This window comes from Paroedura picta, chromosome 5, assembly GCF_049243985.1.
Source record: "Paroedura picta isolate Pp20150507F chromosome 5, Ppicta_v3.0, whole genome shotgun sequence".
Classification (NCBI taxonomy): Eukaryota; Metazoa; Chordata; class Lepidosauria; order Squamata; family Gekkonidae; genus Paroedura; species Paroedura picta.
The window spans coordinates 95,770,901-95,782,244 of NC_135373.1; the positions used below are offsets into that span (position 1 = coordinate 95,770,901).

General features: G+C 43.3%; 1 protein-coding gene across 2 annotated transcripts in view; it reads left to right on the top strand.

Annotated features, from left to right (window-relative positions):
- Positions 1-9,767, top strand: part of UTP20 (UTP20 small subunit processome component) — a 67,274-nt gene extending 57,507 nt beyond the window's left edge. For both annotated transcript variants that reach the window (XM_077339171.1, XM_077339172.1), the window contains exons 52-62: positions 634-713; positions 1,923-1,992; positions 2,510-2,692; positions 4,510-4,641; positions 5,079-5,211; positions 5,379-5,575; positions 6,039-6,110; positions 7,528-7,803; positions 8,220-8,346; positions 9,098-9,243; positions 9,372-9,767. In XM_077339171.1, the coding sequence (XP_077195286.1) occupies positions 634-713; positions 1,923-1,992; positions 2,510-2,692; positions 4,510-4,641; positions 5,079-5,211; positions 5,379-5,575; positions 6,039-6,110; positions 7,528-7,803; positions 8,220-8,346; positions 9,098-9,243; positions 9,372-9,527 (1,572 nt within the window). In that variant the 3' untranslated portion in view covers positions 9,528-9,767. The remainder of the gene's footprint in view (positions 1-633; positions 714-1,922; positions 1,993-2,509; positions 2,693-4,509; positions 4,642-5,078; positions 5,212-5,378; positions 5,576-6,038; positions 6,111-7,527; positions 7,804-8,219; positions 8,347-9,097; positions 9,244-9,371) is intronic.
- Positions 9,768-11,344: the final 1,577 nt, after the last annotated feature.

Here is an 11,344-nt window from a genome sequence, read left to right on the forward strand (position 1 = left end):
TAACTGCTGGCAATTGGCTGTCTAGCACAGAGGTCTTGGGTAGGTTGTAGAACTCCCACCTGCTAGGTCTTGTATCTTCAGCTGTCCATTTCTGCTCCTGTTGGGAAGGACCAGCAGCTTCTCTTGGTGCTTGTCCTGTGTTTTCAGACTCTTGCCTTGCCTTGACAGTGATGAGGTCATAATTCTGGCTCACCATCCTGTCACTTGACTTTTGATGTCTTGTCCTTACAACCTGGGAACTAAAGGTGGGGGCAGTCTGCTGTAATGTAATCCATGTGAAGTGAAGGCTCCCTGTGGAAGAGATGCTTCACTGCTACAATGCTGTAATGTAGACAGCTATGTAGAGATGTGTCTTTAGCAGCAGGAAGCTGACTTCTGGCACCCAGTGTCACATAGTTGTTAAAAGAATGAGCAGTGATCTTGGGAATTCATTGGTTCAGGTGTTGCCTCAGCCACAAAGTAATTAGATGGTGCTAGGCAAACCACTTTCTCGCTCTCTTCTAGCATGCCTTGTAGGGTTGTTGTACAAATTTAAGTGATGTGGATGAAATGCTTTAATCACTGGAGGGGCTAGAAAAATGTTATATATAATTTTTTTCACAGAAATAATTTTGCTTGCCTTACTCCCACCAGATTTACCTGAAATATATTCTTGATTATCCCCTTGGTAAAAAATTGAAACCCAACTTAGAGTACATCTTTGCTCAGCTGAAGTAAGTACACAGAGAATGTTGAAAGTATAATTATCAACAAAGAGAGAATGCAAAACTGACACTTTCTCACTGGCTTGGATGGGGGTCTCTTCTGGCCATGGACTATTTGGGATCATTCAGGCCCAAGACCTCAAAATAAAACCCCAGCAATATCAGAAGGAAATGAAAATGCCTGAACTGCATAAACAAATGGGAGACATTGGGGTGAAATGCAGAGTTCCATTTCAGAAGTTATTTCCACCTGTAGAAGGGAAGTGTCGTGCCTCCCTCCTTCCGCTGTAGCTCTTGGAGCTCTCCAGATATAGCTGCTCTTGAGACAGACAGCTTGACAGGCAATTAGCCTTCTGCAGTGAGAAAAGGACTAGGGGGAAATCACCTCCCACTCCCAATTTTGCTGAGGGAAGCTGGATCCAACCCATGAACTCTGCCAAGACTTTCACATCTACTTGAGTTTGAGCATCAGGAGCCATTCCCTTCCATCCACAAAACTTTCCGTGGAGCAGAGGAAAAACAATTATGGCCTTTTTGTACCCACCGTTCTCCTTTTGTAAATATGTTCACAGTGTATACCTTTGGTATGCCGGGAGGTTCTTGCATCACAGTTATGAGCAAAACTTCACGTGTTTAACTTTCCCTTCCAATGTCCCTGTCAAAGGGAGAAGAAAATCCCAAGAGCCAGCATGGTGGACCCTAATCTGGAGAGCCCAGTCTGATTCCTCACTCCTCCACATGCAGCCAGCTGAGTGATCTTGGGCTAGTCACAGTTTCCTTAGGGCTGTTCTTGCAGAGCAGTTCTGTTAGAGCTCCTTCATCCCCACCTTCCGCACAGGATGCCTGTTGTGAGACAAGGAAGGGAAAGGTGTTTGTAAGCCACTTGGGGATTCCTTCAGATAGTGTAAAGTGGGGTATAAAAAACATCTTGCCAAACAAGGATAGGAAAGTATTTTTAAAAGTGTGTTTTATATAGTATATATTTAATGTTTGAGGTGCTGTAGTGAAAATGTATGTATTTCTAACTATTTTTGAAGACACTAACCCGGGGTAGTCAAACTGCGGCCCTCCAGATGTCCATGGACTACAATTCCCAGAAGCCCCTGCCAGCGAACGCTGGCAGGGACTTCTGGGAATTGTAGTCCATGGACATCTGGAGGGCCGCAGTTTGACTACCCCTGCACTAACCAAACTGCACTGTTAATTATCTCACCATAGTTATGAATATGAGACAGGAAGGGAATCTGCACTGGAAATGATTGCTTCCATCTTTGAAATGTTCCCTCAGGTAATACTGCATTTAAATCCATGCATGTGGTATTTAATATTTGACCTCCTTAGGAGTCACTCCTGTTGAGTTCGGTAAGGGTTAAGATTCATAGGTTGTAATGGGGGTGCGGTAATTTGGTTAATGGGTTGCATGTAGTAAGGCTAGTTCTTTGTTAAACCATCCAGTCCTCTCAGCTCATTAGCAGTGGATGAGAGTTGATATTCTCAAGCCCAGGTCCCTGACTTGATACCTTTGGCTCATGAGCTGTGAGGTACAGCCTCTGCCATTTCTGCTTCAACCTGGGCAGGCAGCGTTCTATTACAGCCTTAATCATTGAAGGCTAAAGTCTTGGCAGTGCTTCCTTGGATCCCATTGAACTCACTGAAACTTGCTTCTGAGTCATGCTGTCAGCATACAGAGATTGGCCACCCAAAGATCACTGATGCCATCCGTGAGGGGAGGGTGTTAACATCTTCCCCCCCCTTCCCCTGCATCTATGTTTATTCCCTTATTTTCACTTTTTCCTATCCTCCAGGGCTTATTGCATCAATACTGTGGACTGTTCTTTGTGCCGCTTTGTATGATGATAGTCAATGACGACTCAACCAAGTGTAAGAAGATGGCGGCCCTGGCAATCAAGTCACTGCTCTGCAAGCTCAACCCTGAGAAAAGAGACCTGATGTTCTCTCTGGTTGCCTCATGGTTCAAGAGTGAGAAGGTACTGGGCTTTCTGCCATCGTTTGTCTCACCAGGGGCGGTTATGTCAGCTCAGGGTTCCTTTCTGGCTGATCTGTTCCCACGCATGGCAAAGTGGCTGCAATCTTGTAGGGCTGGTTCCAGGTCTGGGGTGTGCTCAGCTAGATGTTGGCCAGTGGTTCCCCTCTCCGGCACAGCCCTGACACCCAAAAAGGTGCTGCTGCTGGTCATTGTGGCTTTTTGCTTGGCCACCCAAGTGAATGGTCAGCTGCTATTGCTTCTGGCTGCTTTACCCTCCTCAGCAGCCATCACTGTTTACTCCGGCTGGCATGTGAGCAGCCATTGCTGCCTGCCCTCTTGTCTAGCAGAGAAGGAGAGAGAAGAAAGGAGGAGACATCACCCTCTCCAGTGGCGGGTCCATTAATACAAGGGGGCAGAGGTCAAGTGGGAAGGCCCAGTGCTGTGGGGGTGGGGTGTCACCACTATACTGGCCCAGAAGAGAAAGGGAATGGTTGTGATGGCAGCACAGCAACAGACACTCCCAAGGCTGCAGGGCCTTGTTTAGGTCAGCAAGGGCACTGACTTTTCCATGGTCATGGTTGCCAACACTAATGGCAAACCCCGGAAATAATAAAATACTGGCCCATGGCTGGGGTGGCAGATTGGACAGCCCTACCCCCTTGCTGCACCGCTCTTAAGACCTCTACCTCACTCATGATGTGAAGATGAATGTTGAATTTGTGAAGCCAGGAGTCTTGCCTCTGCTTCTTCTTAACTTGACACTGTATACAATGGTTTTCTTTTCCTGTAAGTTTTCCTGTAAGAGATTCAGGCTGCCAGACAATTGCAGTCTGTGTTAGCGGCTCCTGTACTTTCGGGTGGAGTCCTTGAACAAAAGCGGCCCCTAATGCCTGTGTGGCTGTTGCAACTGGGCCTGTTATTTGAAAGTGTCATTCAAAAACCTTTGTAAGATGTTCCAGGAATTCACTTGGAGATTCATCTTGGCTTTGTTTACAAGCTCTATTTTTAGTCCCGTCTGCTGCCTTAGGGCAGAATTTAAGCCCTAATCCACCAATTTTGGTCTTGCTTCTGAAAGCTGATGAAAGGGAATAGGCCAGGCAGCTTTTTCTTTTAATGGTTTCAACTTATTTCAAGTACGAATAACTCTCAGCAGTTGTTCACAGTCCTGCTGGTTAGGATTGTAACAGCTGAACCCCACTTCCAACTTTCTTAAGGATTTCATGTCAGGAAAGAAATGAGGCAGAAAGGAATCCTGAAGGTGGAGACGTTCTGTTCTGTTGGAAAGTTTCTAAAGGGAATATATTCTATTTTAGTTTTCGATAAGACTAAAATGTAACTGATTGTAAGCAGTATAATCATGCTTGCTGGCCATTGAAATGTCAATGATATGCTCGTGTGATTATCTCGTGTAGAATTACTGTAACCAGTAAGATTTTGAGATGTGTGTTACTGGAACAATAAGTTATGAAGTGAATATGTATACATTAGAACTGGTCAAATAGTTGCTGGCAACTTCTCCTGCAATTGCTGATTAATAAACATGTTTTTTCAGCCAGAAACTCATTGAACTGAGGTTATTATTCAACAACTGCATAGCATTCCCAGCCCCTGACATCAGCCCTGCAGTGTTGGCCAGAGAAGGCCTGGATGCTGCAACAGGGACATGTAACTCTCCCATGTCTGGCTTGGTTTTGGATGAATCACCACACTTTCCTCGCCCCCCCTCCTCTTTCCCTCGAAGCAAAATCCAGTGGTGCTAGCTGGGAGTTGTGTGTGTTTTCTAACCCTCTACTAACACGATTTTGTCTTTATTGACAGAGTGTGCACAAGAGGCTAGCTGCTCACACTAGTGGTGTGTTTGCTGAAGCTGAGGGAGTGGAATTTGAAAAAAGGCTTGGAACACTTCTCCCTGTTATTGAGAGAGAAATACAGCCTTCGAATTTTGAAGATGTAAGTCATTTAACCAGCAGTGACCTTTATAGAGGAAAGAAAACTAAAAAAATAAGGCCCAGTGATTTTTTATTTAGACTGACTAAAGTGAGAACTGCCCACCTGTTCCTGAAAGGAGGCCGCTAAAGCAATCTAACAAAGTATTTCCTTACATGTTACCTTTCAGAGAAATACCTCTGTAGAACAACTAGAGTATATGCATAATTTTGGACGAAATTGAGACTAGATTTGTGTTAAGGGAACAGATGTCATCCATGCATAGTTTTTCCAAAAATGATTATGAGAAATTGAGAAGGCAGATTATGTGTGTTTTTTTCCAATATATATTTTGCATCCTTAGGATTGCTGCTTAAGTAATATTTGCCTCCACGTGGCAGCATCTCTAAGCCTCCGATTCTCGACTATAATTTCTTAATAAGGTTTTCTATGTTTTACAGGTTAGAGATGAGGCCGAAGAAAAGGCTGCAGACCGATTGCTGTTCAGTTTCCTTAACTTGTTCATTAAACTGATTAAAGAGTGCAACATTTTTGATTTAAATAAACATACCGAGATTCTGAACAACATTTGGGGTAAGTGTCAGCACGTCCTGCTGTGGCATAGCTAATGGGATTATTGGCACAAAGTACATTTTTTGAAAAGTTATAGCTTGCTTGGACAGAAACTGCACAAAAAAAAGGACTTTTGTTTGTAGTCTTGGTTACAGTTTAAATGCATTCCATCTCTCTGCTTTTTGCAGGACATGTCCAGTCTCATTTATGGTTTCCTCACAGTTGGGTGTGGCTGACTTGTTCTCAGATTTTCGGGTTGTTGTTTGCATCCCACAAGCCAGAAGAACTTGTCAGTAAATGGACCAAAAGAAATCTGGAAAAGAGCCCAGGGGTTGCTGGGAGGACATCTGCCACCGACTTCTTAACAGGAGAACTAGACACAAAGGTCAGCATTACTCTCCTCGAGTGGCCTTTCTTATATGCTGCAGATTTCTGTCTCCCAGTAGGTGGCAGAAACAAACATTGGTTCCCAGGTTATTTGCCTTGTGCCAATGTCTCACGTGGCTTTCTGCTACAGAGGGAAAGCTAGACCACAAGGCCAACACGTTTCATTACAGCCTTCCTGTCTTCTGTCGTTTAGCAATGATTGTGATAAGCGATACACTCCTCTTGTGTTGCTCTCTCACATGAAGCTGCCTTATACTGAGTCAGACCACTGGCCCCTCAAGGTCAGTACTGCTTACTCTAATTGGCAGTTTTTCTCCAGCATCGTGTGTAAAGGTCTTCCACATCACAAATGGACAGAGACCCTGGGGACTGAACTGGAGAATTTCTGCATGCCAGGCTGATGCTCCCCCACTGAGTCATTCCTCCCCTGAAGGAACATCACTCTTTTTTCTCTTTGTTAGATGAAAACGCTTGCTTTGGCTTTCTGCCACCAGCTGAAGTCCAAATTTCTGGATCCATCTCTTGGAGAACAGGTGAGGATTTAAGCAGTTTGTTGTGTATTCCAAAATGGGTAGAAATAATCCACAATTGAGAGACAGAGTTTCTAGGCAGAGAAGATTCATGCTGTCTCCCCACTGGTGGTAATAATAGAATAATAAACTAAACATTTGATAATTTGCTACCTTTAATTTGTACACCAAAAATGTGTTCCCTGAAGTGGGCCAGTTCATCTTGTGTGCTGTTACATTGTATGTAAGGGAGAGCACTAGCACAGGGACAATACTGTTCACAAGGGGATTGATTTTAGGATGGTTAACATTGTATGATTTTATGGGATATTGCTTGTATTTTTTGTGAACCGCCGTGAGCCAGCTTGCTGGGAGCGGTGGTATGCAAGTTTAAATAATAAATAAATAAAGGATACCCACTTTCAGTGATAAGCTTAAGCATTGGCCTAGTGTCAGGTAGGGTCTGAGCCAGGTAATGAGTACTTCACTATAGGATCAGTACAGACACTTGTTGGAAAGTTTGTACTATCCTAAGAGAAAAACCGGAGGTTCTTTTTTCCCCCACCCCTTAACCTCAGCTCCATCCCCTGTGGGATGAATCATGTTTCCTTCCCTGTCATGGAATGGAGACTTACCCAAGTTTCAGGCTGTAATACATTTTTATTGCACGTAACTGGACTGCGGTCGTATTTGAAATTACTTGATCATTTGACTGTTTCTCGGTTACAACTGCCAGTCTGAGAGAGGTGGTATACAAATCGATCCAATAATAAAATAAAATAATTTAAATATCCTCTTTTATTAATAAACAAGGTACTCTGAGAAACACATTTTTCCTTCTTAGGTACACATTCTTGGCTGCAATAAAAGCACCAAGGGTGTGTACTTGGCTATGCCCAAGTTGACAACAACCCAGAAATTAGCTGTGTGTGGGGGGGGGGGGGTGGCAGGGATATCCAAAATGATCCAAAACACTCTCAGATTCTTCGAGTAATCAAAATTTTGTCCCCTAGAACTGCAAAGGAGTTTTGGGCCTTGGGAGAAGCTAATCATCAGACAATTATTGTTTCTGGTACCTTTAAAATGTAAAGGGCCATTATTTTCTGTGGCAGTAGAAAGTCCCAAAATTTTGGGATAACGAGAAGCATGCCCTCCCCAAATCTGGGTCCAAAATTAATGTGAGCATTTTTGAGGTACGCACCCCTAAGTAGCACTGAGTGTTTCTTCCTTGTAGAGGCCCTGGGCCTTCTAGTGTAAGCCAGTTGGGTCAGGGTGTCTGATAAAGCTTCCCCTTTTTCAGCCCACCTCAGTTGTTGAACACATTGGTTCTTGGTTGCCTGACCACCAGATAGGACTGGTGTCCTATCCATGTTTAATTAGGCCTTTTGTTGGTATTTTGAAAAAGGTCAGTCTGACTCTCCACTCCCCATTTCTGTTTAAGGTTGTAAAGAATTTACTGTTCGTAGCCAAAGTACTGTACCTCCTGACACCTGAGCCAGACAAAGACAATGAAATGAATGAGGAAGTATGCTGTGAAACAGAAAGCCAGGAGAATGCTGTTGTGGGTGAAGATGAGAATGAAACTTCAGCTATGGAGGAAAGAGAAGATGAAGAGGCAGAAGAGAAAAGCAAGCCAGCCACTTTACTGTGGGTGATGAAGAGACTCTCTGTAATGGCAAAACGAGAAGCTGCATATTCCCCAAAAGACCCTTTAAAGGTTTGTATGTTTCTCATTCAGGGAACAATTATACCTCTAGCCTCCAGTAATTTATACTCTTGCTGTACCTACAAGTTGAAAGACTAGGGCAAATTGGGTACAAATGTAGTTTACATACAGGTCATCTGTTTAAAGGTCCATCTATCATATGCATAACATGTAGAGATCCTCCCTGTCTCCTAGGCCCATATATAAGAATTAAAGGCAGAGGTGACCTTAGCATCAAGAGGGTAGTGGAATACAGGAGGGGGGACCTCCTGCCCCAGTCCCATTTTACATGGTTCCATCCCAAAGCTGCTTTCCTTTCAAAAGGACATTGAGGCTCTGTTATGTGTATTTAAGCTAAATAACACCGGGAGGCATTTACAGTATTGTTTTGCGTTCAGTCTCTTGACCAGTCATGTTTGTCTTTCCAGAGGACCTGCATCTTTAAGTTCCTTGGTGCCATTGCAGTTGATCTTGGCAAAGACAGGGTGAAACCGTACCTCCCGACAATCATAGCCCCTCTTTACCGAGAGCTCAGTAGCACCTACGCGGAACAAGGTAAGTATTGTTTCACTTGCAAGCGTTTCTCAAGACACTTTTTGACAACAGGCTGCTTTTGAGTGGTGAGGTCTAGCAAAGTGTTTTGAAATAAGGGGGAATCGCCTGCCTTGCATAGTGGGTCCAGAAACCTCCTCTTCATTTTGCAGTGTACAAAGGTTAACACTGAGTTAATTTTTGTGTATGTTCCATGACAATATCTAGTCAGTTGTAATGTTTACAAATCTTTATTCTATTCAAATGCCTGAAGCCAATCTTATATAAAATGTTAATTTCCTTTCTCATTTAATTACTCCTTTGGTCTCTTTCTTTCTTTCTTTCTTTCTTTCTTTCTTTCTTTCTTTCTTTCTTTCTTTCTTTCTTTCTTTCTTTCTTTCTTTCTTTCTTTCTTTCTTTCTTTCTTTCTTTCTTTCTTTCACTATCCCACTTCACAAAAAAAAGGTGTGCCAGTCACATGGTTGGACAGAATGGTGTCAAACAGGCAGGGGAAGCTGTTAGGCTGTTTCCTGATCCAGCAAGCACAAAAATAGAGCCTTGTTTCCAGTTCCCAGGGAAATAGCAGCTTCCTCAAGTTCTTTTGGGCTGCTTTGCATCCCTATATGTTTGCTCCTTGACTGTTTGCAACATTGTGCTCACCATGTGCCACTGGGCCACTGCAAACAGAATTTACCTGTAATTATCTCTCATTTCTACATTCACATTTTCAAGTCAGTTATCTACTTTACATCAAAATCTTGTCAATCTCTATTAGATCCAACTCTGAAGAACCTGTCTCAGGAAATCATAGAACTACTGAAGAAACTAGTTGGCCTGGAGCCCTTTTCAGTTGCATTCGCTTCTGTGCAAAAGCAGGCCAGTCAAAAGAGAGCTGTCCGGAAGAAACAGAGAGCCCTGGAGGTCAGTATGGGAAAAATGAATTGAAGTCCATCTACTTAGAAGAGTTTCTTTGCTAGGAGAATGTATAGCTAAACTGTAGTACAAAAAGTGTGAACCAACATGATTTTTTATTTTTGTCTTCCGGATAGGCTGTGTCTAACCCTGACATTGCGGCCAAGAAAAAATTGAAGAGACACAAGAATAAAATTGAAGCAAAAAAGAGAAAGATAGAATTCCTGCGGCCTGGTTACAAAGCCAAAAGGCCAAGAAGCCATGCATTGAGAGACTTGGCAATGGTAGAGTGAAAGACCATGGCTAGAGAATATCATGTATTGTAGACGTGTGTTTCTTTCATGGCAGGAACACAGAATAGAGGCAAAAGACTTGCATCCATAATGCAGGATTCAGCTGTAAAATATTGTAAAATTATAGGTTGTTCTGATCACAGTGGGGCCTTGTTTTTATAACTTGCATGGAAGACAGATGTTTTGTACATACAAAATAATGTAACTGTGGATTAGTAAATGTTTTTGCAATCTGCATAATTCTGTTCAGCTGATACATTTTGGGAAGAACTTCGGTGATAGATTCAGGTGGGTAGCCGTGTTGGTCTGAAGCAGCAGGACAAAATTTGAGCCCAGTCTTATTCAAGATATAAGCTTTCATGTGCAAGCTCACTTCTTCAGATGTATCTGAATGGGGTTTTGAATGCAGTCTGCTAATCTTCTCATAGGCAAGCAGACATTCTCTCTGGACATGCCTCTTAACAAAATATGCACCCATGGGTGCTTCATGCTGGGCAAGTTCCCCAGCTGGCACTAGTGATCTGACACTTTAGAAAGAGGTCTTTTCCAAATAAAGCCTAAAAAGTGCACGAGATATTAGAAGAGTCTGCCTCCAACCCATCCCTTTATGGCATAGGTGAGGTGGGAAAAAACCAAAATAATCTTCCCCCTTTACTTCTAGAGCTCAGGGAAAAAACTTTGGCTTTTATTGGAATTGGAACTGAAGACATAAAAGGGTAACATTCTCAGCTATGGCCAGTCCAGTAGAAAGGATGTGAATGTGCTTGATGCCCACAGGCCCTGAAGTTATTTTTCACAGAACTAACGTTGGCAGGCATTTAGATCCTTTCTGTGGCTTTCCAATTACACTCTCAAAACTGTGTCTTCATGTCTATACAGTGGATGTGGCTTAGGGATTTCATGAGTCTCATTTACAAATCCAGAATATACAGAGCCTCACTAGTATTGCAGCCTCAGAATCCGGTGAGTAGGTAGATGGGACCCTAAAACCATTTTAATTCACTGTTTTCAGTATAAGGCTGTTTTCAGCCTTTGTATATGTGTGAAAACATTATATAGTAAGTTGTGTAAGTATACACAGAACCAGTTATCAGGTGAACCAGGAGGGAATAATGGCTATTTGCAACCTCTGAAGGAAAAGGAACAAAACAAACAAACACTGGACAGATTTTCTACCCAGAGATTTCAACTCTGCTGTTATTAGAACTATTGGAGCTGGGGATGCCATCCTTACTTTTTACTGTTCTTGTCTCCTAGTAGTTTACAGTCCCTAGTTTCCTGAGGTCCTGTTTGTTTATTTTTACACTTCAAGTGCTTTTGAGAAGAGATTCCTCTTGATACAAGAAAACCTGCCTATTGAACCACCTCTCTCAAGAGCCCCTGCTTAGCCATAAACGCAAGTTTGGGGGAGGGGGGTTGTCTTGTTGCCTGCTGTTGCCAAGACAGTTCAGGCACTGACTCTGGGAGCAAGAGCAATTTATCTTCAGTCTCTCCTGATTTCACCTAATACTATATATCCCAGCTGTGGGATTCTCAACTTCAAGCTTCAATTCTCCAGTTTGGTGTAGTGGTTAGGAGTATGGACTTCTAATCTGGCGAGCCAGGTTTGAATCTGCGCTCCCCCACATGCAGCCAGCTGGGTGATCTTGGGCCTCACTATGGCACTGATAAAGCTGTTCTGACCGAGCAGTAACATCAGGGCTCCCTCAGCCTCACCCACCTCACAGGGTGTCTGTTGTGGGGAGAGGAAAGGGAAGGCGACTGTAAGCCGCTTTGAGACTCCTTCGGGTAGAGAAAAAGCGGCATATAAGAACCAA